The 27119-nt window shown below is 43.5% G+C and overlaps 1 protein-coding gene across 1 annotated transcript in view; it reads right to left on the bottom strand.

The window, feature by feature from the left end:
• Positions 1–1469: 1469 nt before the first annotated feature.
• cux1a (cut-like homeobox 1a) overlaps positions 1470–27119 on the bottom strand; it is an 86519-nt gene continuing 60869 nt past the window's right edge. The window contains exons 9-24 of the mRNA XM_030792703.1: positions 25326–25374; positions 24478–24582; positions 23868–24056; positions 22685–22743; positions 21109–21157; positions 20384–20480; positions 18007–18744; positions 15846–15926; positions 14556–14657; positions 13230–13720; positions 11731–12063; positions 10888–11047; positions 6617–6886; positions 5046–5234; positions 2049–2328; positions 1470–1926 (exon numbers count right to left, since the gene is read on the bottom strand). Coding sequence (XP_030648563.1) covers positions 1470–1926; positions 2049–2328; positions 5046–5234; positions 6617–6886; positions 10888–11047; positions 11731–12063; positions 13230–13720; positions 14556–14657; positions 15846–15926; positions 18007–18744; positions 20384–20480; positions 21109–21157; positions 22685–22743; positions 23868–24056; positions 24478–24582; positions 25326–25374 — 3649 coding nt within the window. The remainder of the gene's footprint in view (positions 1927–2048; positions 2329–5045; positions 5235–6616; positions 6887–10887; positions 11048–11730; positions 12064–13229; positions 13721–14555; positions 14658–15845; positions 15927–18006; positions 18745–20383; positions 20481–21108; positions 21158–22684; positions 22744–23867; positions 24057–24477; positions 24583–25325; positions 25375–27119) is intronic.

Consider the following 27119-nt stretch of genomic DNA (forward strand, 5'->3'; position numbering starts at 1 on the left):
AGTCAATGTGTGTGGATGGTGAAGAACCTGAAGCTCAGAGTTTTGGAGTTAAAGTGAGCTGTGCATCCGTTTGTCTGCATGCCTGGCATCACACAGCGTGGCAAGGGGAGGGGGGGGGGGGGGGGGTGAGGGGGGGCAGTTTGAGCAGCAGTGCGGCTAAAGGAGGCCCCTACCGTTTGCCCTGATATGAGGTCTCTGATGTGTGGTTTTTTTTTTCAATCATTAAGAGGTTAAAAAGCAGGTTCTTCTCTTTCTTTTTCAAAAAAATATTTAAACAGGAACATTTTTTTTTTTCAAAGTACTGTACATTTTTTTTTTTTTTTTTTGCTTTTTTCTCTCTCACACTTTTTGTCTTTTTGATTTTGGCCTAAAGTTGAGTGTATTAAACAAACCCTCAAAGACTCATAAACACAAGCCCAGAGGTGAGTTAAAGCTATGTAAAAAATAATTGATCACTACTCCTAAGAACAGCTCTAGATAACAAAAATAATAAGAAGTCAGCTACCACAAGATATCTCTTTTCCTGTTGTGACCTTTTGCATTTACGTAGGTATTAAGTGTATATTAAAAGTGAATCTAAGTGTTGTTGTTTTTTTTTTTGTTTTGTTTTGTTTTGTTTTTGAAATATAGTTTTTGACAAGTGTTCACTGTTATTTGCTTGTGAATTACTTTCCAAAATGTGTAGAAATTCAAATGAGTGTTGTTTAGAGTCGACTGACTGTGCAATCTCTCGGTGGCAACTTAATTGCTATAAAACTTTTTTTTCTCTAAGAGAAATCTTGAAAATAATGCCGATTCCTTTTTCAGTGGAACCCTTTTGTGTACTAGATTTGCATAGCCATTACATGGCCTCTACTTGGGTAGTGAGGGGAAGGCAAGTGTGACAGTCTTGTCCATGTTCCTTCAGCCAAAACTTTGTAAATGCTTGGCTTTTGGTTCGAGACTTAAGTTTTAAACCAGTCTCAATGGATGACATAATAAATTTGAGCTAAAACAAAGAGGAACCCTTCAAAAATCTTGACAAGAAGGCCAGCATTGTAATAATTATTCAGATTGACAGCCTGAGGACCTTGTTTAGATAATGGATGGATACAGGAACACTATGACATAGTTTTCGCTAGTTTGTCTTGACAGTTTTTTTTTTCTATTATAGACACTGCCAAATCTTCTGGGAATGCTGCCTTGACTGTGCTGTTCAGTGTCTTGTCTTTTTCGCACCATTTGGCCAATGGTGTTAGGGCCCTGTGGCCAGCAGGGCTCTCAAGTGCTTTGCTGAACAAAAGCAAGTACTTTCTTTCCTCTCCTTTCTTTGAAAAAAAAAATCCAGTCTTAAATAGTGAAGAAGAAGAAGAAGGAAAAAAAAAAGAAGAGAGAAATTATCCCATAGGCTGTCCTATTGGTAGCGTCTGTGCACCAGACTTGGCCGTTGGAGGCCAGTCGAGGATAGAGTAGAAAAATAAGGACATCTTTCAGAACTCCCATTCATGGGGTTCGTCACGGCTGGCAGCTTTCTCCAGCCTGTGAATGATGTTGTTGAGGTTGGCTGCTTTTTTCTTACGCAGGCTGCTGTCCTTTGGGTTCCTGGAGGCAGCTATGGTAGGTGCGACAATGGACGTCGCCTCTGGAAAGCTGAACAAGCTGTCAATCACCCCGGCTTTCTGAGAACTGGTGCCTGGGGCACTCGAGGTCTCTCCGCCGGCTGCCTCTTCTTCCCTGTGGTTAAGGCCGGGGCTCTTTGAGAGCTGCCCGTGCTCCTCCGAGCCCGCCGCTCCGGAGGTCCGACCCTCCGCCGTGCTATCGGACTCAGTGCCATCGCAGCTGTTGTCGCCCTCGCCTCCTGACTTTACTGTCCGAGCGGAGGGAGAACCACCCTCGCCAGCTGCTGCTTGGATCTCTTCAATGAAAAGTTCTCGACGTATACGAGACCTATCATTTAAAAAAAAAAAAACATACAATGAAGGATAGACAAGGTGTGGATTGAAAACCAATACTTGACACACTGTTGCTGTAAGTGTGAATGCTCTTAAGCTGGACAGAGGGTGGCGTACCTGTAGTTGTGGAACCAGTTGATGACAGTACTGGTTTTGAGATTGAGTTGGTTGGCTAGCTCCTCGATGGTTTTTGGGGAAGGGTAAGGCTTTTCCTGATAGGCTCGTTTGAGAGCCTCTTTCTCCTCCGGAGCCAGGACCACGCGGGGTTTCTTCAGCTGCTGTTTGGGGTGCTGCTGGTGAGGCTGGGGACTGGCTCCCTGGCTGAAATCTCCTCCTGACATAGCGCTGTCAACCGAATGGCTTTCACTCACAGAGCTGTGACGTCTCTTCATGTAGGCTAGTGAGACACAAACACCACAAGGTCAGATACGTGAAACGAAGCTCACGCTCAAACCACACATTCACAAACATGTGCGGTCATGTACGCAGAAAGCAGCTGCATTGCTTTATATCCTCAAGATAAATATAATACTCCCTAAGAAATGTCGGTGACGAGAAGATGGTTAAATGACCACCTACCACCACAAACTACCACCAGGGAGCAGCATACACCCAAAAATATTTCTCTAGTGTGCAAACTGCACATTTGCAAAAATATTTCACAATGAATATGTTTTTGTGTACACACAAATGAGGAATCAGTTGTGGATTTCACCACTATATACATACATATATATATATATATATATATATATATATATATATATATACACACACACACACACACACACACATACAGTATATATATAAATATATACTAACCCTATACATGTATATACCCTATGTCTGATCTATATTTTGCAACTTTCAAGAGCTTTCACTTATAATTATCATCCACTTTAAATTACAGATAGACCACATTTGATGATGACACCAGAAATGGAGATCTGGTTTGTATATAATCCTGCTTTATTAGACATGACTTAAAAAAAAAAAAACTGTATGGATGGAGGCAATGGAGACTGAGGAAAGAAGTGTTAGAAAGCATGCCAGTCAAAGAGTGACTAATTCCGACTTTAAGTGATTAAAAAGCTAGAGTGTGCTTGCTGTTGTTCAAAACTTCTTTTGTAAACAATCTTGTCTCTTGTCAGGCTCTTAATTAAACAGATGAGATGAGTCATTTCCCAATGCCCCCAGAAAAGTCACTGTCACTTTCAGCATGGGGTCCAGGGGGTGTAACAGCCTTACCACTGACTTCTTATTTGGCTCATCTAAAACAGACAGAGGAAGCTGTGGATAGTATCCACAGTGCATCTTATGGAAGGCATTTCAGTGTTGTGTACTGGAAAGTCAGTAGCACTGGAACAGGGGAGAAATACAGCTGCTAGCAATAGCAGCCCTCCGCAATCAGTGTTAAAGGCCACGCTCCACTAATATGTCTTCAGCTAATGTGCTTGAAGTCAAAATTAGACCCTGACGTGTGTGTTAGAGAGAAAGAGAGAGAGAGAGAGAGAGAGAGAGAGAGAGAGAGGGGGGAAAAAGCCAGCGTTTCGACGCTCTGACTCCCTGCATAATGTTGCTACATGAGTTGGTACATGAACAGAGCAGATTCACTCTAATCGTAAGATGGGAAGTCTCTCTGTGTTTCATAAAAAAAGATGAAGAAGAAGAAGAGCCCCGCACCCGAACTATAACAAGCTCAGTGCCACGAGCACGCGAAGAGGACCAGTAATGTCACTGTTACCCTAAGAGAAGTGTTAAACAGGCATAATCACTCCAAGAATGCTCACTTAGCCTAGCGGAGAGAAACGCTGTGGCACTATGAGTGCACTGGACTTTAAATAAGCAGACCCCCAAGAGGAATCAGCCTGTCATGTCTGATGAAGAAGCTAACATCTCGCTCCCAGATCGATCCCGACAGCTCCGCAGTATGAAAAAAAGAAAAAAAAAAAAACCAGGAGCGCTAAGCATGTGAGGTCTATTCCGCAGCCAGAGGACACATCTGGGCCATTAGAGGAAGAAAAAAAGAGCAATCAAACATCCCTCTCCTCCATAAGCTCTGTTTTATACCGACTCCTTCTCCTCCCTTTACACAGAATGGGTCTGATCTCGGCACAGTTCTAGACCGGACAGAATCGAGTGTTGAGAGGGCAATGCTTGGAAACAGACACTCACTTCAACGGATCGATTTCCTAAACCTCGCCATGTAATAACACTGCAACACGAGTCTTTGTGTCACATAACCGTATCACTTAAATGCGACACAAAGAAAGAGTGAATTTGTGAGGACGTGCGTCTGTCTTTTTTAAGATAGGCAGCATGACGCAAGTCTTGAAAATATAAGATCATTTAATCAATTTCATTTAATTTAATAATTTAATCAGATTGAAACAAATTTCACCTGATTGCATATACTAATATGTACATTTTGGGTATTCCTTTTGGACAAAGGATCGTCCTGTTTCGAATCCTCTGAGCGCCTCGGTGTGTCAGACATGTGTCGCACAGCAACATCAGGATTCATTCAGTTCTCTCTGAGTTAACTGCCAAATGTTAAAGAGATGCCATAAAACCGAACGACTAAGGACATGCAGTTACTTTCAAGAGGACTTTCTGACACTCGCAAGGACTAAAACATAACACAGCGAGATCACATAAATGCACGCTAGCAAACGTGACACATGGGTGGAAGGCGGCGAGAGAGACAGAATGCAGGACATATTACATTATTCCCTTATTTCATACGTTACGCCGTCTTACATCATTCATCAGTGAAGTAATTTTTTTTTTGTAACTTAAGTGACACAATGAAGACTGACGGTTTAAACGAGGGGCAAAGACAGTCTTCAGAGCAGATTTTATTACCAGCACTAATCCAAAACCTGCAAACATGCATACGTTTGTTCCAGACAAACCGCTCGCTACAGACAAACCACGCGTCTCCCCGAGGAGAGTTTTACCGGGTGATGCATTTGTTCTGACTGACAGACATGACTTGGACTTGAAGAGTTTCTAACAGGGGGGGGGGAGAAGAAGACTCGGAGGAGGGAGTCGCGGTGACTGACGACCGGGAGGAGATGGATGTGAAATCAAAGTGATACAGGAGGTGATTACCTTTCTTCTCCAAGCGCTTCATATCCATGAGTTTCTCCACGTTGCGAGGGTCGCTGAGCCACAGCTGCATGCGGACGAAGGGCTCCCTTCCCTTCAGGCTGAGCTTGTGCCAGGGTTTGGGCCGGGCCAAGAGGTCTGATACCGAGCCCTGGGTCAGGCCCAGAATACTCTCTCCAAACAGACGCTGGCCTGCACCACACACATACACACACACACACACACACATAAGTATAAACCACTCCCAATTGTGCTCAAACATCAGATTTTAGGAGAATCTAACACACTGAAACAGTATTTTCCTGACCTGCAAAGTCTGTTCTGTTTACAGTGAGTATTAATAATGCATTTTAAATGATCACACTCTCAATTGAGAGCTAAATTTGATTATAATTTTGTTAGAAATTAGCACAAAGCACACAGGGGGGCATTATCAATTTTTTTTTTTTTTTTAGTTGGGTAAGCCTTAAGGGTGTTTATGTTATGATATAAAAGGCTGGATTGTCATGACAACCAGCGACATCCCTCTTTGTTTTGAAAAGAAGCATTCCTTTACATTAAAACGTCTCAGAGGAGCGCAGCTTTTTCTCTCAGTGGGCTCGAACGAAACCTCACAGGTGAGTTTAACCAAAGAGAGAAGAACAAAGTCAGAGACAGATTCAATTTATGTCCAACAAATCTGTGCAGCAGCTCCTAAGGGACCACAGTAAGAAGCAGAACTCATCCTGGGAACTATTGCATAACAGGATCAAACAGCAGACTGTGCACCTAAGGGATGAAAAACTCAGTGGGAACGTTTGATCATGTCCATTCAAAAATGATTTGTGCTTATTGTATTAACATTACAAGCCAAACTCTGGTAATATGTATTCAGCATACAATAAAAAAGACAAGTTGCATTCCAGCTGAACAGTAATAATGAAAGCTGATTTAAAATCTGTTTGTGTGTGCGCATGTGTGTGAGTGTGTGTGTCTTGCAATTTCAAGGACAGTTTTCCCAGAATACTATGCAAAGAACAAGTTGTCCTCTGACAGTCAAACTGGCCAGAGTTCATGCGATCAGAAACAGCCCGAGGAGGACGTGGAGGAGGACATGGAGGAGGAGCAGATAACCATTTCCAGGCTGATGTCCCCACATAGCCCCTCATTAATTACAGCTGAGACTGAGACAGTCAGGGAGGACAGCCATTAACCACACAAGGTTGGGTTAAGTCTCCTCTACCTGTCCCCCACATCAGAATGACACCATTATGTGTCCTCCCGGTGATACTGACCCCAGATCAGTCGGTGGAGTCCTCAGACAGGTTTTACTATTCTAAAGAGATTTAAAAAAAAACTCAGTAGCACATAGCTAAATGAGAGGTAAACCCTGATGGAATATGAGAATGAGTGTTTCATTTTAAACTTGGCTCAAAACTCTAAAAAAAAGAATAAATGCAATCGTAATGGTCCAAAAATTTTTTTTTTTTTGTTTATGTTGTTTTTTTTTGGTTCTGCACAGACTCTCTTTGCGGGATTGTGCAATCTTCGATTTGAACCAGGGCTAAAGCAAACAGTTCTTGGCTTCCACTCACCAAGATTATTATCTGTTAGCACTTCTTTGACCTTCTTGGTGATGGCATAGGTATCCAACTCCGGGGACATGGCCACCATTTCCTGGATGCTGAGGCCGGAATGGCCGGGAACAGGCAAAGGCATTCCAGGCTGTGAATCAGAAGGTTCGCTGGACTCCTGAGCTGGAGGCTGACTAACTGGTTCCTCCTGGCTTTTCACCGACTCCTCCGCTGAACTTATGGGGGAATCAGGAGTTGGGCTGCAGCTAGCGGACGTCTTAGGAGTGATCTCTGTGTAAAAAAAAAAACAAAAAAAAAAAAAACAAAGGGAGAGAAAAATTAAACTTCAAACCAATCCACCTTAATTGTTTTTTTGTGATGGAAATACCACTCTGTCAATCTTGACAGACCTCCCAGGTCTTACTGGTTGAGAGCTTTAGTAAAGGCCATGACAACACAGAGGTGGAGGTAAGTGACTCTGTCCATACCAGAAAGGGGTGATAGAGAATGGAGTGGTGATGGAGAATGGAGAGTTATGACCCCTCAGACCGAGACCAAGATAAACACAGATGGTTACGTGTGGCAGGAATCCTCAACCATGAATATTTACAAACACTCACGCATTCATAAAGAATTTAAGAAAGCTAAGAAGAATCAGGGCTATTGAGGAAAACACAAAACATTAAAAGCCAGAACTGAACCTTGATAGGAACAGTTGAAAGAGAATTGAGAGATTAGTATTTCATGTCAACACAAAATCTACTGATTTACAAGGGGGGGGGGGGGGGGTTAACACCACACCACAGAGAAGACTGCTAAATTTAATCCCAGTTTCATAATTACTGTGATGGTTTACATGAAACCATTGATAGAGGCATGATCATGACATTTCAGTAATGTTTTATGTTACAAAGAGATAAAAACGAGATCAAAGAAATAAAAAAAAAAAGAGGACCATCGCTACCCCATAAAACATCTGAACTTCAATTCTAGCCGAATAATTTGGAAACCTGAGCAGGATGTGATGAGAAACACCACAGACGTTCAATACGATTTCGCTGCCGCTTGAGCCAGTCTGCTGACCGACTTCTGTTTCTCATTCTTTCTCTGTTCATTTTCCACCGTGCTTTTCTCTCTCTCTCTCTCTCTCTCTGTCTCTCTCTCTCGCTCTCCCTGCCCGTCTCGCTACCTCACTCCCCGACTGGACGCGATGGCGAAGTGAGCAGCCGGGGGAAGCCGTCACTAGCGATTACCTTCTCGTCGTGCTGGAGGACATGGCAGAGAGGCGGCAGTCAGTTTGGATCTGCGGCGGCGGATGCTCGCCGTCTGCCGACATTCTGACTGGCGGCGTTGAACGAGGGCCCGAGGAGAAGGCAAGACAGGTCATCCACACACAAACTGCCAGCCACCCACCGCCCCGCCATGTCACAGAAATACCCCCTCCCCACACAAGCTGGTGAATGTGCCTCTGTGTGTGTGTGTGTGTGTGTGCGTGTGCGTGCGTGAGTGTGAGTGAGTGTGTGTGATGCCGTTCTCCAACTGACTGACTGCCTGATTAATGGGGGTTGGGGGGGGGGGGTGGAGAGACATGGCCACATCTGGACACCCAGCTGGTTATTGCTGGCCGAACACACATATTCAAGATGTAACAGTGGCACAAACAAGAGCGCCTACAATTTTTTTCTATTTTTTTTTTTAACCACATTAACACAAGATGAGATTGCTGATTTCCATTTCCCTACTATTTAACTGCCCCAATTCAACTCAATTAAATATGAATTTAGAAACGTGTTCAATTAAAAATGAGAGCCGCAACGTTTTAAAGAAAGATCTAGATAAAGATGGTACAGGTCGCTTTGTTCAGACAGGATCCTGAGGATGAGTTGACATTTAAGGGGTGGGATTCACAGACAGATGGGGGTCCACAGAGCACCCCTCACCTCAACACACGCACACATATACGCACACGCATAAGCACACATAAGCCCACACCCACAGCCTGGAGGAGGGCTTCTTTTAGCCTGGTTGACTGTCTTAATGGATGTTAGTGAGGACATAGTATATGCATGCCTCTAGACACCAAGTTCTGTCGACATAGAGAGGAAACACAGTGCTACACTACCTAATGGTACAAAGCGGATTTTCCCAACTGCAGTGGTTCTACACAGTAGGTAAAAAAAAAAAAAACACACAACTGTCTGAGACGTAGGGGTTTCATCATTTCCTTCCCTGAAGAATTTGCTGAAATGTGTTTGGTGACTGAATACTGAACAATATGAGCTCACATGATGTACTGTTGATGTGACATTGTTATAACAACATTTGGAAAGTCCTCTGAACCCATTCTGTTTGGAAGCGCAATACCAGGACATGAGCTATGACACACAGACTGGTCTGACAGTACGGCAGAGATGCATTACAAGCCTCTAAAGCTCTACTCCATTACTGGAGCTATTCAGATAATCTACCAAATGGCTTGTGGTCAGTCTGTTCAATTAAACACACTTTGGCCTCAACTAACCAAACTGCCAAGTGCGTGCGTGTATTCATGTACGCACGTGTGTGTGGTGTGCGGTGTGTGTGTCCCATTGTAGGAAGCCTTTCCCTGTCCGTTTGCGCCGATCTAACAAGTGGCGAATTAAAACCATCCACAGAACATAATGTCCTTTTAAATTCTCTCTCCTGCTGGGATTAAGCAGAAAAGCAAGCTGACATTTACATTTCGTTTTTAAGCTACAGGCCCATTTTGAAAGCCATTAACTTCCGATCCTCTTAACTTCTTTTTTTTTTTTTTTTTTTTGCCTCCTTCCCTGACTGAATTCATCACTCTAATCTATATATATATATTGCTCTGGCTAATTTGCAGGGAAAATGATGGAGAAAGGGTACTTAATGTAGGACGGACGGATGTGTGAGTGCAATTCATCACGACTGCTCCTGCGCTCACATACCCGGCCTCGGTCCTATTCATCATCCAATCGGCTGACTATTTGCATATTAATCAGCCAGCGAAGCGTGATTCTGTGCTCTGCTAACAGATCATGAGGAGAACTCAGTAATTATCATATATCCTTCCTCTGATGGGGTAATTGATTACAACAGCGGCGGGAGTCCCCGGGGATAGCCCCACGGGGCCCCCCCAACCACCCCCCACCCCCTAACCTTACCCCTGCCGCTCTTTTCCTCACTGTACCCACTCAACCACCCTCGCAGCCCCCCCCCCCCACCACCACCACCCCCACGCAACAATCCCCTCCCCTTCTTCATGCAAAAGAAAAGCCTCCTTCAAAAACCAGGTCAATGAAAACAGGATAACAGCTGATGCACTGCAATGCATGAACACTCCATATACTTCAACTCAAAGACACCATCTGTGTATTAACTTTTACCACAAATGAATCTTACATGCATGTAAAATAATTCTGTTCATACACTGTGGTAGTTTTGCTGCGAACATCGGCTTGTTTTATTGGTGTACGAAACGAGAGACAAAATAAGAGCTGACACGGAATAGAAACAAGCTCTTCCATTTAGTAAACACGAGTAATTTCAGGCCATCTACTTTTGGCTCAGCCATGACTGGAGAATTAGGATGTGATTTGATTTGCTCGGAGATATTTTTTTTTTCCCCCCCCAAACCAATAACCTTCGCATAGCTCAAAGAATGCGAGGCATTTATGCTTTACAGACAACTGCCGAGTTTTACTGTCACCTTATGGCTGACTGAGCCCTGCGTCCTAATTAGCCTGCCATAATTAGCAGTCCAGCCGGCCACCCCGCATGATTCGGCTCCAAGCAGTCCGGACACAAGGACAGGCAGGAGGCCTGCATAACAAACCTTCCATTCCGCTCCATAATACACCGTGCTAAGAGAATAATCATAGGTTATATCAGAGGAGTGATTGTACTGCAGTACTCAGTTACTGCATGGAGCAACGCTGAAGAGAGAGAGGGAGAGAGAGAGAGAGAGAGAGAGAGAGAGCAGTCAAATCACAACCTGGTCACAACCCTAATTTATACACATGGGAAACAATATTTACCAAATATCCATTACTCGGGCACTTATTTTAGGGTTTCTCTGTCTAAACTGATTTATATTGTGTGAGTGCCTGTGTGTGTGTGCGCGCATGTGTGTGTATGTGTGTGTGTGTGTGTGTGTGTGTGTGTGCGTGTGTGTGCGTGCATGTGTGTGTGTGTGTGCGTGCGTGCGTGTGTGCGTACATGCATGCACATTCATTTGCATGTTTGTGTTTTGAGAGATGGTGAAACAGTGTGGGATCCCTGTATGTTACCTTGCACTGGTCCCTGAAGAGGCAGTATGCCTTGGCCCAGCTCTCCGTTCAGCCACAGCTGCATGCGGATGAAGGGCTCGCGGCCTTTCTGAGTCAGCTTGCTCCAGTGCTTTGGCCGTGACAGCATGTCACTCACACTGCCTTGAGAAAGCCCCAGCACCTGCACGATGGACACACACACACACACACACACACACACACAGAGCACAAGGCCAAATAGTACATTTGATTAGATTTCACAGTGAGCACAAAAATCCAAGACACAAATACCAACGCTGAACAGGAGAGAACAGAGAGAAGAGAGGGAGATATTTGAATCTGCAGAGCAAGGTTACGCTATCAGAGAGTCACGTGCACACTGGAACACACAGAGAAACAATTTTATTTATTTTCCTTAAAAGCAATTTGTATGTTTGTAAGTGGTTTCAAACTTATCAAAATTAATATGCATTTAAAAAAAAAAAATGAAATAAGTGGTCCACCATGTAAGTGGCTGAAGTGGTATTAGAATCAGATCACATCAGGCTAAAGTACTCTTGTATTAACATAATGAAAACCATATGAGCACTGGTTTTACAAGAACATAGAAGAGCTTGCCATATATACTGATGATTAGCCTCCGTGTGCTTCATAGATCTCAAACAATGATAATGAACATATCAAGGCAACACAAAGCCGCAAGCTTAAAGAAAAGACAGACTTTAACAATCTTTACGGAGAGTATTGGTGGACCTGTGGAAAACGGCAGCTAACTACACGGGGAAATGAGGGTAGGGCGTTCACTGGGCGTAGAGGGAGGGATAAGTGTTGATGGGACGTGAGATTAAATGTCGCTATGCTGACCTTCTCTCCGAACACGCGCTGGCAGATACCGTTCTTGGCCAGCTTGTCCTTGACCTGCTGCGTGAGCTCCACGGTATCCACGTCCTGGTACATGTAGAACTCATACTGTTCGGGCGTGAGAGGGGGCACCACGGGTTTGGCAGCCTTCGCCAGGGGCAGTAAAGGTGAGGAAGATGGCAGGGGGCTGCTCTGAGGGGTCTCGCTGCCGCTGGGCATCTGCAGGCTCAGCTCGGAGCTCTGGGAGTAAGGAGACTCTGCGCTGGGCCAGTCCTTCCAGTAGTCCAGCGAGGAGGTCGGGGCCACAGCTGCCGAGCTGGTCAGCCGTAGGGGCTTCTGACAGAAAGACAGAGAGGCAGAGTTAGGCCAGCAGACAGGATCAGTATGGGGTCCGTGCTAGAGCGGGCCAGAGAAACGCTGCAGAAAGAATGAGGTGATGGGGGGTGGGTTGGGGAGGAAAGTGTGTGTGTGTGTGTATGTGTGTGTGTGTGTGTGTGTGTGTGTGTGTGTGTGTGTAGGGGGCGGGGGGGGGGGGGGGTTGGAAATGAAGACCTGTAATGAAGCCTTGGAGATAAGTTAAGTACAATTCTGCTGCTGTGATAAGATGTGCACATGCTTTGGTTTGTTATCTCTCTGTCTAATGGATAAGGCTATTGAATTAGACATACAAGACCGAGCATCTTACACAGTCATTCTCATTTTAGAGACTTAAGAGTTGTCTCCACAGCTGTCTACATCAGTCTAGCCAATCAGGGATGCTTCCACACAAAACGCTGACTTATGACAGCAAATATAATGCGCGTGTATTTCCTATTCATACTGCAAAACCCAGACGCGGCTTCCAGGATATCTCCTCCACAGGCTCCTAACTGGGATACTGGAGTATCATAGATTGGGGGATAGGTCCTGCCAAGTTGCTTGGATAGGGTTCTGTTCTACACTTCATGGCTTGGCTGCAGGTGTTCCTTAGGGATCAGTAGCTGAGCACCTGTTGTTCTCCATATTCGTAAATTCACATGGGTAAACATGCCTGGTTTTTATCTCTGCGTGAAATGAACAGCCACCACCCAAATCTGAACATCACCGCGATAAACCCGTTCTTCAAGCCAGTATGTCCACTCTCACGTACTCTCCATGAATACTGAGAACTAAAAAACATGCATCTCCCCAAGTGTTCTGCTATGCTCACAAACAGCCATAAACCTCTGAGCACACAGCAGGAACTATTCAATTCTACACATTTGTTAACTATCAAGCACGAGTAAACTGAATACACAGGTGATTTCTGACGCTCTAGAAGAGAGCATCTGTTAAGTAAATTAACGGCAACAAAATCTGAGCTGCTTCCACCGATGTGTTTAGCAGATGTGTATTTTTGTTCACGCCAAATCTCACCTAAATGTTAATGGAAAGGAGATGACAAAACATCCAAAATTAGAGTTAAACAGTTACGTGAGACAGAGCAGGCTACTAGAGGACTTAAAAATAAAATGCCACCGTACCTCATTGGTATCCTCCTGGCTGTGGGTATCCTCGCTGATGGACTGGTTTCCTCCTCCACGACGTTCTGAATGCAAAGTGCTCCACCAGTGTTCCCTCCAGGAGCTCGCTCCGCTTGGGCCTTCTGAACTTCGTCCGTGCTTAGAGGTTCCATCCAGCACACCCTCAGAGACGAGGATCTCACTGTTCTCCTTCTTCACTCCCGAGGAGCCATGATAGTCAAGCAGCTGGGTGGGTGAGGTGGACCGCAGAGGAGGTTTCTTCAGAGACAGGCTCAGCGGAGAGTAAGCAGGGAGGGCAGAGAGATGAGAGGAGCCTAGCAGCTTGGGTCCCAGCAGCGAGAGGTCTGACTGAGCCATGGAGTTGGCCTTGAGAATGGGCTCCAAAGCAGCCTGCTGGGCCTCCATCTCACGGCGAGCCTGCTCCAGGATGGAGCGGATGGTGTCGTCTGAGCTGCTGGACGAGGAGGAGGACGGCTGCTGAGAAGTCTCCACTGCAGGACCACCAGATCAGGCAAGGATGTTAGGAGAACATATATGGATATAGGCCATCACTGTAGTGACCTCTGTTTTCAAAATCTTTTGGGGGGGGAAACTACAGTAGCTCTGATGACAGACAAAACAATACAGTTCCTCCGTCTGACAACAGTCAAGACATTTCTGCCCAAAGATTACGAACAGAAATATTGACAGAGGAAGAGTAAAGGATCAAAAGGTTTGTGCTCACAATAAACAACACAAAAACACATATGTACATACAACATAAAGCAGTCATAAATCCTTATTATGTAAAAGGATTTATGACAGCAGAGGATAGATGTTGTTTTTACAGTTCCACACAATATTGTGGTATTCTTGGTGCGGGGTGCATTTTGTGGCAAAACTCAGAACACATGATCCTCACCAAGTCTGAGACTGTGTGCATATTTTTCGAAATAGTTGCCCAAGCCTCTGGGGTATACTGTTCTCCGATGCCCCTCCCCCACACCATCTGTAGTGGGTGGCATGGTATTCAAAGTCAGATTTATTCCAGTATAAGTGCTTTGTCAATTAAAGGGGTTAATGCGCCCCTTTAAGACAAAGTACATCTTTATAGATATTGGGTCAAGGTGAGACTTAAACTAGTTCTATAAAATACTCCATTACTAAAACTGTGTCACAGAAACAAACCCCCCCCCCCCCCCCCCCCAAAAATATATATGGCAGCAGAAAAGCTGCTTCACACAATGCATTTTTTAAAGATGTGACCACATTGCTTTTTAGAGGACTTGAGCTTCTCACGAGGGAAATCCAATACTAGCTCATGGGGAGGCCAAGGTTGACACTGACCTGCTTTCTGCACCTGCAGCTCTCTCTTGGCTTGCTCCAAGATGGACTTTATGGCCTCGTCTGACCCAGTCTCAGGTGTGCGGATCCTCGTGGTGATGTTACCTGTGGGATGAAGAACCAGGATAGTAAGGACAGCAGTAGGAGAAAAAGGATGATATGTTATGATTAGTCAAGTTTTTTTTTTCTCAGGTCTGATGCAGTGACCCTCTGGGTGTATTGCAGCCTAGCATAATTTAACCGAGTGATAATCAGGCTTGTAAATTTTATGTAGATCATAATTAATGTGTCTTCAAGAGTAATAATAGATTAGCGATGGACTACCACCCTAAAAAGCTCTTCAGTAACTCATAATAACTGACGTCTCGAAAACAAAAATCAACATTTTCTCTAAATTGAATGTCTACAATAGCTTGCTAATCAAGACAAACTCCAGCCACTGGCTACAACTGCACTTCCTTGATGGGGACCAGAACCTTCTGTGAGCCTCCAGGGGCAAGAAAGAGAAGGAAACATTTAAATCTGGAATCCATTCTCAGGGAAAAAAAAAAAAAAGAAAGAAAGAAAAAGAAAGGCTTCATTTTGGAGGTCCTTCAGAGGCAAACTCATGGGATACTGCAAAAACAAACATCCAAGCAGAGTGCCCTCACAACCACTTGTCCTCGGTGAAGGCTAAGTGCACTGAGGCAAGGTCAAACCCACTGGTGTGTGAGAAGAGCAGCTGCCCACCCGGGTGAACTGGAAGTAATCCTCCTCATTGCCCCACACAGAGGTGGCTAACCTCCCAGAACGCCCCCCCTGGGGGGAAACACAACCACTAGTAACTATGTGGTGGCCCTGTCAACAACCTCAAAGATACCATCACATACACAGGCCCACACACATAGCAGGCTGTGGTGCAATGCAGCTTTGCCTATTCATGATTTTCCATGCAAAAAAAAAAAAAAAAAAATCACATCAACTCGATTATGACCAGGTAATAACTGCTAACTAACCACTGTAAAGGTGCTTTACAGAGCAGGCCAGACATAAGCTGATAAGAAATCACTGCTTCATTGAATCGATATAATGACGACTGCAACAGGTGGTTTCTTGAATGCCACCATTTCTTTTTCCAAGCAAATTTTCACAACTGTTGAAGGCTAGGATCACAGTAAACAATAATATCTGTATTGACACGTTTGTCCATTCAAAAAGAACCCTTGCTTTTCACCAGGTTCCAGGCCAGAACTTTTGAGAAGAACAACTAGCAAATATTCGACTAAGCTTGCGATAGGAAGGCAAAGAACACACCTGGCCGCAAGGAGCCTTCGGAACCGGTTCTTCGCTTCGGAACATCCTGAAAAACCCTGTTCAGGTTGTGGCCTGGGTTCTCTGTTGGAAAACAAGTGGCAACAGATAAAAGAGAGTAAGAGTAAAGACCTATGCTTCAGCTGTATCCCACCATTCACCCATAATCTACACTGACCGATATCCAGTAAAACACTAACTTGTCCTATTAGTTCTTTCCGTCATCATTCAACAAATACAGAAAACATTTTTGTGGAGGCGTTGTACTTAAATTACCCTATTTGTTTTGGGAAAAAACGACAACTACAAAAAAAAAAAAAAAAAAAAATGAAACCACGGCCAACACGAGTATATCCTTTACCTCAAAATGACCTTCTGACTGCTCGACTTGCAGGTCTGGCTGTTTCAACGTTCATTTAACAGACTCTCCTCTTGTAAACTGGTCTTTGATGTCAATACACAGATTTAAGGTTTTAACACTACTCACGCTCCCACGAGAGGCCACAACTAGACAGCTTTACGGCTGACTGCCAGACCAGCTCCCTTGAAGACGTTCCAAACCAACAATACAGACATGGGTAAAGCCACAGAACAGGCCCTTCTCTGCCTTAAGTCCATTCAAAATCGAGGCAAAGAGTATGTTTCACCCACAGCTCTCAAACTCTCCTAACCTCGCCTCGACACCACAACTGGAGCAAAAGCATGTCATTATGGTAGTGGACAGTACAAAAATGTTTTCCGAACACACACCAGGATTGCAGCGCCTTTTGTTAAACAAATGCCGTAACATGTGAAATAAGCTTGTAAATCAAGCATATACAGTTGTTTTGGTTTTTTGGGGGGTTTTTTTGGTGAGCATCAGTAAATAAATGATGATGTAATGTGTTGCCTGTCAGACTGCAATGCCCTCAGACAGTCACCGCATCCTCAGACATGTTTAGACCGAAAACACCAGGTTCAATGACTTAAATTAGCTGCTGACACACAGGAAACTAAACACCATGGAGCCTGAAGACATCCTACATCATTAGTAGTGGAGGAGTTAATGTAAAGGAGGATTTTGGGGTGGTTTCCTGGACAAGGATTAATACTGGATTAATGTATTGGATTAAACAGCATCTTAAATGGAAGAATCTCCATTCAGAATGCAGTTTCTTCCAAGACAAAGTTTAATCCCTGTCTGAGAAAACAGCAGCATTTCGAGACACTGTGGTTTCACACATAGTTTTGCACGAGGCAGTGCCAGAATCACAATGTGAACGACAGTCAAGAAGCATTTAAAAAAAAAAAAAGGAAAGGAAAGTAGAGGATTGAGTGATCATCCAAAGAATATATTTACCTAGTGTCAAACCCTGTTCTGTCATATAAATTAATCCCTGCTCAATCTGAGCAGAGCCTCTCCCAGCTCAGTGTTGTGTTAACAGCAATCATAATGAACGTCTAAAAGCCTACATTATGAACAGTTTGCTTTTCAATGAAATGTGACAGTCTTACTCACACCTCTCTTCTGTCATCACATTTGATTGACAGCTGGCTGGTAAACAACAGTTGATGATGCGAGGGAAATTAAACGTCAAGTGAAAATCGGCACCCGCTTGAATTTACTGCTGTGTATGTATATTCGTGACCAGCTCTGTCTGACTAAGCAGCATGGCTTACCACAAACATAGTCAGATTCTATGATCAAAATACAGTCAAATTTAGGGTGAAAGCTAAAAAGTGTGTTTATGAAATGGGGAAAAATTAATGTTAGGATTTGCAAAAGAATCTTATCTTCTGTTTACAGAGAAGACTATGCTCTTAACATCATCATAAAGTGAATTTTTGTTGAACATGACAAAGGGCTCCTATAATGATCACTTTACACTTGTAATAGGTGGTGTGAATTATCACCGAACACGAAGAATCTCATTTCCACAAGTCTTTTGAAATTTAATTAAGACTTGTCAACATAAACAAACAAATCTGGTTAAACCTCAAACACACTACAGTTCAACAATAATAATTAAAATAAATTCAGTATTTGGAGTATTTGGAGGCACAGATTCAGCTGCACAAAATATTCATCGCTCCCATCAGCTCATTTCCTGGAGCACCTTCATACAATCTGTACAGAAATCAAACATTTCAATTTTAATACACAGAGGAGTCCCAGGCCACTCACCTCTCTGCCTGCCCTGGATACTGCGCAGTGCCAGGATGTTCTGCTCGTCTGACAGGAACTGCTTCATCTTGTGGAAGGGTTCCTTGCCCCGGATGGTCAGCTTGCTCCAGGGTTTGGGCCGCGCCAGGATCTCGCTGACCGAGCCCTGCGACAGGCCCAGGACGTAGTGGCCGAAAACGCGTTGGCCAATGTTGTGCTTGATCAGCTGCTCCTTCACCTGCCGGGCAATCTCCGCCGTGTCCATGTCCTCGCCCTCCGAGGTGCTGCCCGCGCCTTCGGACTGACTGGGCGAGGGCGCCATGCCGTTGACGTCGGGGCTGCCGGCCGACTGAGTGGGAATCGGACTGGCCAACGAGTTGGTCGTACCGTAGTGCGGCGGGCCGAAGAGGACGGAACCTGATGAGGACTCCTGGAGAGCTTTGGTGTAGAAGGTTTGCATGAGCTGTCTCTGCAGAAGCGACGTGAGGGCCACTTTACCCGCCAATGGGGGGAAGGCGCCACCAATACTGGCCATTGCAGGATTGAAGAAGTCTGGCCCGATGCCCGTCGGGGAGAAGGGATGTGTCCCGTTAGCGTTGGCGTTGGCTGCGGACTCAGAGGTAGCCGTACCTGTCCTCATGTGCAGCTGAGAGGAAGGAGGAGGAGGAGGAGATCCATGCAAAGTGGTGGGTACAGGTGTAGCAGGAAGACGCTGCTGGTTCTCCGCCGGAGAATCTTTTCCTTTTTTAACAGCAGGGCCTTTAAGAAACACCAAGTATCAGATATTAGCTGGAGTGAATGAGACACTGAATTAAGGCACCGAATCAAATCTTTTTTTAAAATTGATCTCGGCGATGATTTTTTGTTACATCCTGAGAAAAGCTGCATTCAGGTGTGTTCTAAGCTGTTAAAATGATTTGTTGAAGTACAAGAATGTTTATAATATGCTCGGGCAGAGCAGAAACAAGAGGGCCAGTGGATATCGCTGGACATTGATCTGTAATGAGGGTTAGACTCTAGTAGGCATATCTGCAGAGATGTGGGGAGACAACTGTAGATGAGGTACCTGCCTTGGCTTTGGGCCATTCCCACCTCGGGGGATAAGATTGACAGCTTGGCACTCCATGTTCCAGTCACAAAACCCCCCTCTCCAAAGCTATTTACACTTTCATAACAAACAAAGTGTGTACACTTCAGAGTGTATGACCTATTTTATCTCAGCTAAATGTAACTATTTTTAATACTCATGGTATAGCTGATATTTGGGTTAACTTCCAAGCATGCATTCACATAGCTTTTATCGACATGAAAACATTTAAATCATCTATATTCTTATTTTGTATCACTTATAACAATTAAGAAGTTTTGAGGGGCATCCTAGATCAGTTTAGCTCTTCCAACAAAGGGATCTCCTTCACCAAAGAGATGAATTGGAAACTGCTGAAACCATTTCACACTTAATATGCTTTCACAATAGACAACTTCCCCTTTCAAAGAGAGACAGCATGCTCCATTGGAAACCACTGTTACTATTTTATAGCGAAACATAAACTTTCGAGGTTTTTACTTGGATTTTTTTTTGTCTGTTATGTACACTGAGATGAAAGAAAAGCCTGGTTGAAAAGACTAAAATCACAAAAAAAAATCACATTTAAAACTCAAATGAAATGCTTAATTTCCAGGGAGGTCCAGAGGCTTTTTTTGTGATGACATTTCAAATCCCTACACACGGCCTGGTTGAAAGGGCAACTGGAGGAGATCAAAAGGGAAACAGGCTTCATTACCATATTGTCTCCCCAAGCCTCTAATGGCTTTATCATGGCCCGGGGTAACCTGAGCTCTGACATGCCAACACCGAATACATTGGTGAGCCTCACAACTCCACGTTCCTGCCCTGCGAGGGAAATGAGCTGACCTTAAAAAAAAAAAAAAAAATTCCACTATCGCCTCCAAACACCACTCGTCACTACCTGTTTGTGCAACATATATATATATATATATATATATATATATATATATATTTTTTTTTTTTTTCCCCTGAGCAAATACAACAAACTTATAGGAAAAGGTTTATCAGGTCACAGCTTTTAGAGAACCTGTCCTCAGCTGAATGTCAGGATGTCTCCTCAGTAGAAGTTTGAGAAGAAAGAGATCTTGTTTCAGGATGGGATAGGTCAGACCGGTGAAAACCTCTGCATTAAAATACTGAGAAGCCCAGATATGAGAGCGAGTCGTAGTGTGTAGATCCACTTATTAATTAAAAAACACAGGTCTCTGCCGACAGAGTGTAAATTAAAAAAAAAGAAAAAGAAAAAGAAATCTTGTAAGGGGATCTAAATCTTGCCGAATGGAGGCCTGATGGACCTTGGACAAAAACGGGAGGAGCCAGGGTACTCACCACTCAGCTCACTGTTGGCTAATCTTTTTGAAACGTTTTCTGGCTGCAAGCTATGATTCTTCTCCAACAGCAACATCTCCAAAGGCTTGGAGGTATCCTGAAACGGAAAGGAGGGGTAGAGAGTGGAAGAAAAGAGAGAGAGAAAGAGAGGGAGAGAGAGAACAAGTGAAGGGCCAGAGGTATCCAAATCATGACATTGTTGAAGGAAGGACAGGGCAGCTGTGGTAATTTTCATGCGTATGGAAGGTATTTGTTACTCACATGTATATTTTGTACAAAACAGTAACGAGATCAACATGAAAATACACTTCACTGAGATGAAAACGGCTAACACTGTGTGAGAAGTGGTGTATATAATTTAAAATGCATTTAATCTCATTCATTGCGAAGATCCCCCTTTATGATATATGGCCCCATTTAAACAAACGCTGATGTTTATGTAGTTTTATAAGGGGAAAAAAAGATAAGGGTTATAATTTGCCCATATATCAAAAGGGGAGGAGAAACTTTTAAAATTGACAATTTAATATGGGCAATTATGTGTTTTTCCTAAAGATGTCACCACAAAATAAGATAAACAACTGTATCTATGCCCTATAATAACATTACATGAAAAGACACATTCCAGACAAATGTCTCCAGTCTTTTCCATTCATTCTTTCGACCGTTTTTCCAAATAAGGCTGAGGATCATTTTGTTTTTCAATGAAAATGACAAAAGCTTACCTTTGCTGAAGAGCTCTCAGATGAACTAAATTCCATGGATCTGAGAATACTGTCGAGACAGAAAGGAAACAAAGCAATTTTGGTAACAAGAGAGGACAGCAATGCACAAGACACAACTTACATCCATTGAACAGGATGTCGATACGCAGCCCTAGCTGTGTTCAACACCAGTCTTGTTTCTGCACCGAGAACCAGCTCAATAGTTATTCACTCAGTTTTTTCCCCAGATAGTGATCTGAAAATTCAATGAAAACCTGAAATCCTCTTGCTATAATTAAACATTGCAACTCAATAATGCATTGTTCTAAATCAGGCCTGTGTGATACTATCTGTGAAGAAAATAAGGCTATTAAAAGACTGTGGGTATAAACACCCTAATGTTGCATTAGGGTGGAATGTAGCCCGGAGTGGACAACAAGCTATCAATACAAATTCGGCCAACAGCTCTTTGGCCGATCACCAAAATCGCACAGAACCTCACAAGACTCTCCGTTCACGGCTATAACTTCATGGCTATATCCAATTGGGAATATTAGATCTGAAATTAAATTATATAATGAATGCACAGGCATCTCCCAAAAAAATCGCCCAATGGGATCCAAACAGAGTTCGCCAAAAAAAAAAAAAAAAAAAGAAGAAGAAAAAAAGGCACAAATGCAGAGTCACAAATGCAGAAATTCACAGCCAATTCGTTTATCGCTCATGCTTCCTTCGTTAGCCTTTTCATTACTCCTTTGGACGGAGATAAGTCATAGCACGATGCTATGAAGAGACGTGATACTTCATTCTTCTCCGGCCGCAGCACTTCCAGGACAGAAAAAACACAGCCCTTATGAAACAGCAAAAACGAACCCGAAAACATGACTTTTTGAAGACCTCCCAACACAAATAAAAACACTTACTGTAGCGCATTACTACAACATATATGTATGTATGTATAAGAAGCAGCATAAACCTACTTTATAGAATAAAATGTTTTTGAGAGGGAAAAAATATCAGACAAACTTACACCGAGTTGTTTGGAATACGTATAAGCAAAACAGAGCCTAAAGAACGACCAACTTAATAGTCCATGTCCAAACCTTCAATACACCAATCAGGCCATCAGAAAAAGGAAGAATTCCTACTCCTAGCTTGAACTCTAAGGACTAAGACCTAAGACCACAACAGGACCTGAGTCACATGCAGTGGTACAAACACCAGGCACATATAAAGGTTACACATGGTCTCAAGGCTTGGCATAGTATCTGAATGTGATGCAACAAAAAAAAACAAAAAACAAAGGCCAAACCTCAGCCAAGCAAAAACAAACCAACAAAAAAAAGAGAGACAATCTCTATGCACCATACATATTTAAGGCTTGTTCATATGTTTAAGGTCATTTTGACAAAAATCGTGCATTTAAAAAAAAAAGAAAGAAAGAAAATTCAACTTGAAAAAATTAAAAAACCAAAAAAAACACCCCCAACACGTTCACAAGAAAAGCCATCAAATAATCTGAAAAGCCATCAAATAATCCGAACCTGCGGTCAGTCAATAGCGTTGTTCAGGCTGACATTGCACTGAGCCAACTCACCTGAGTTCTTTCTTAATCTCTTCATAGTCAGACTGCTTTTCGAGTTTCTCTTCGAGTTGCTGTGAATTAAAAACAAAAGCATTGAAACACCAGTAAGCTCAGCACACCAGGAGGGCAGGTTTACACTGTCTGCAGGTTTAATGTGTTCTTGAGCTCTGAGTGATGTTTGAGGTTAGAGTTCTACAGTGCAGAGAAGCGCACCTACAAACGTTGTATGAGAATGAATATACCTGAGCAGGTGAACATCTCTACAGGCCCCAAGCAAAGACCACAATTAAACACTTCAGATTTTTTCAATTATTATATCTTTATAGGGTGCACTTAAAAATGTGCTTTTTTCCCCCCATTTATCTTATCAAGAGCAATTTACAGTTATTATTCTCTATGTCAGAGATCACAGCGTTTCTGCTTTATTTGGAGTTCAGTGTCTTTCTCAGGGGTACATCTGCTTCATGGATTTCAAACCTACAAACCTCTGGTTACCACTGTGTTTCCATTCCTGACATACCAGCCTAACATTTCAAAAAGCACACAGCTTTTTGGCCTGTTTATGAACACAAAAAAACATAAACTCAGCTAACTTTTTTAAAAAAAAAAAAAAAAAGAAGAGGAAGAACGTTTCTCTCTTCCGTGTGTTGCTCGGCATTCCGACTCCTCTGAAAGCTGTCCGGATCTGTCGCGCTCATGATCTGGCCCTGCCTAACGCTGCGCTGGTGAAGACTTGGTTGATGCATCTCGCGAGGGGAGAAGTGACTAGTCTCAATGCGTGAGTGTCATAAGAGCGCTGCAGTTCTGTTCGGTCTCTCCTCATTCTCCTACGTGTCACTCAGGCTCGGGAGGCCGGGTGTGCTGCCCACACAGCTCGTTACGCTCACTGCCACACTTACAACCCTACTGAGTACAAGAAACTCTGAGCTGTGACTGGAGCTGGCTAAATGAAGACTCCATCTGGCCAAATAAGAGAGAGAGAGAGAGAGAGAGAGAGAGAGTGAGAGAGAAAGAAAGAGAGAGTGAGAGAGAAAGAGAGAGAGAGGGAGAGAGAGTGAGAGAGAAAGAGAGAGAGAGAGGGAGAGGGAGAGAGAGAGAGAGATAAAGAAAGAGAGAGAGAGAGAGAGAGAGAGACAGAGAGACAGAGAGACAGAGAGAGGTGTGGTTTGTGTAGTCTCATCGGTCCAAGGCTGACCTTTAGCGTAGCTTCTTTGGAGCTGAGCTGCTGCTCCAGCAAACTGATCTGACTGGCAGAGGTTTCGCTCAGCTGAGCCAGGCTACTCTGGAGTCTCTGCACATCTTCTGCCAAGCGTGTCACCTCTCGCTCCTTAGCGCCCAGCTCAGCCTCCAGACTGGAGCAGGACAACACCTCCAGAGCCTGCTCCTGAAGGACCAGCGCGCATGCACACACATTCACACATTCACACACACAGTATAAATATAAACAGATTAAAAAAACAAGCATGCATGTGGATATACAGAATTTTACTCAAGACCTGACTCAGTAAAAACAGTTTAATATTCCTATAATGTCAGCACGTGCTCCAGTTTCTTTATCATTTAAACCTCATTAATGAGCCGTCTGAAATGGACTGTGAAGCCTTCTAAACATTATTTTTTTTCATTTGTAGAGCATTACTATAAGATTTCTCAATAATGAGAAACTGACGTACTCAACGTGGCCGCGTTATGGTCCGTTAACGTTACATTCACGGTGACTGTGAATGAAATGACCTAAACCTGTCCTACCACCTGTCGTTTACTTTATTTCCAGCAGAAGTTGTTGTTGTCTGCCGTAAGCGTACCATGTTAGGGGCTTTCTGGATCTGCTTGGCCAGCTGCAGGGACTTGTTGGCAGACATGAGCTGTTCCCTCAAGGTCTCTGCTTCTCTCTCTGCCGCCTCCGCTCTCTGTGGAGGACACGGGCGCAAGACGGGGCTCGGTGTCAGCAAATCAGAACCATATGCCTTACTGATTAACATCATTCCCGACGCCAAGCACACTCTGAACTGAGCATTGTGCAGGGGCCGTGTATTCTTGCTCATAAATGAAAACAGCTTAACACCAGTCAGGCCGACTTCAGAAGAAAAGCCTATTATGCAATTTGCGTGATGAATATTTGTTCTCATGTTTATTCAAAAGTTGCCCGTGACAGGACGTCCAGCTCTTTAACAGCTATGAGTGGAGGAGGGGACAATGCATTTCAATGACTGAATCTGTTATTTAATGCAGTTAAACATTCAACCTTTGTCTGTACCTTGACCTAACAACTGCATCTTTATGGATTTATGGAGATGATTCATTTTGAGGTTGCTAAAAGTCTACATAATGACTCCCTATGACAAGAAAATAATTGTTTCCGGGGATTATATTAACATCTCAATGCCTTGGTTTTCATTTAGATGCAATGCAGTCATGGCTTGAGTAACTTACGGGAAACTCTTAACATTTGTGTGAGGGGACAGAACAAGTGCACCAGAACATTAATACTCGCTAGAAGAAATGTCAGTCTGTATTAAAAAAAAAGTGTTTCATTTCCATAAGTTTTATGATGAGCGACTGATAAAGATCACGTGAAGATGTACTGGTTGCACTGGTTGAATAGAAAATAAACAAAAAGAAGATGGATTTGAGGAAAAGGGCAGTGACTAACCTGATTGGCTCTCTTCAGGTCCTCCACCACTGCTTCAATCTCATTGGCCCTGACAGAAAAAAAACAAAACAAAACAAGTCAAATTAACACGGATGGAAAGTGAAGGGGACAGCAGCGCTACTTCAAGGGCAACAACAAGATGAAATGTAATGCAGTTACGTAACAATGCAGAATGCACCTCAGCATGCAGCTTCACTTACATCTACGGTCAGTTATAATATTGATAAATGTGTGTGTGTATGTCTCCAGACGGCGCAGGGCTATGTGCATAAATATGCATGTCAGTATGTGTGTGCATATGTGTGTGTGTGTGTGTGTGTGTGTGTGTGTGTGTGTGTGAGAGCGTATATTTGTTTTACTCCAGCTATCTGCCTCCTGTAGCCCCAGCACACACTATTAAGGCCTCTCGGTTACATTGTAATCCCACAGACTGAAAGCTGGCGAGGCCGGGCTAAGCGTTCAGGCCTGAGCCGCGCAGACGAGCCAATGGTAAAACAGAGGGATTACACTAATATAGTCTTTACACTCCGCTTAATGCACGCTAATCTGATATAATATTTTTCAATTCAGTTAGCACCGAGCTGGCTCCTGCAAAAGGCTCGGCATTAGGTGTTTAATCACAGCAGGCCAGTTTCACTGAGGTGTTTTGATGTGTGTGTGTGTGTGTGTGTGTGTGTGTGTGTGTGTGTGTACGCGTGCGTGTGTGTGCGTGTGCGTGAACCCATGCTAGTCATTCAGTCTCAAATCATTTTTAGAGAACTTTACCGAAGTTTTTTACTTGGCAGGTTGAGACAGACGACACCAAAAGATCAGGTACAGATTCAAGGTGTAGATTCTCAGAAATAAAACAAAGAAAAACAAACGTTCTCGTGACGGCACGAACAGGCGGGAAGCAGAAATGTTGATTTTTCTTAGAGGGCAAACTTTAACGTCTTTCTCAGAAAGCGGCTCTCGTGTTTACCTTACAGAAATATCTTCCTTCAAAATCAAACTTCCTCGTGTCAGAGAATCCCCCTGACGTGATACATTCACTTGCCCCTGGTCACACCCTTAATTGTACGCTGCATGTTCTCTTCGAACAGATTCCATACAAAGACACATTTGTCCACGTGCAAGCAATCATATGGACACCCCGTTTGCTTCAAATCTATGGCATGATCTCGTTCTGCTGCAGATTCAAATTGCTGCACAAAAAAAAAAGAAAAAAAGACCTCGACCACACATTGGACTCAGCAGTTAAGAGCTTTAACACGGTATTTCTGGGCATCAACCTGGTCTGCTAAAGACCAGGTAATAAACAGACCAGGATCTACCGCTGCACGGCACTTCAGTTTTCATCACGGCCCCTCTGAGTCTAGCTTAGATATTAGTAGATTACAGCGAACACACTGCAGTAATTTAACTCTCGTTCCAAAAACTCTCCAGCTACTGATAACAGTTTCTTCGCTGTGTGTTTTCTTCCCGTTCGACAATTTTGTCTGTGGGACCGCACGCTGAGTGAAGCCAAGCACCGCGGTAATTAATTTAATGGCAACGTCTAATTAGAGATGATTTTGTTTAATGATTTAGATGATCTTAATTGGACTTTGTGTTGAATTTGAAGTGCATGTTTCTGCTTAATGAGGAGTGCTATAGTGAAGCATTATAGTAATTAATAATGAAAGCAGCCACAGCTTCAAGAGTGGGGGGGGGGAAAGAAAAAAAAAGAAAAAAAGAAAGTAGTTTTTACTGTATTGTCAAAAGTACTGAATGAGATGTTGCGCTGAACACATTAAATAAAATCCTCGTATTGGT

The sequence above is a fragment of the Chanos chanos genome, chromosome 15 (genome assembly GCF_902362185.1).
Source record: "Chanos chanos chromosome 15, fChaCha1.1, whole genome shotgun sequence".
NCBI classification, from domain to species: domain Eukaryota; kingdom Metazoa; phylum Chordata; class Actinopteri; order Gonorynchiformes; family Chanidae; genus Chanos; species Chanos chanos.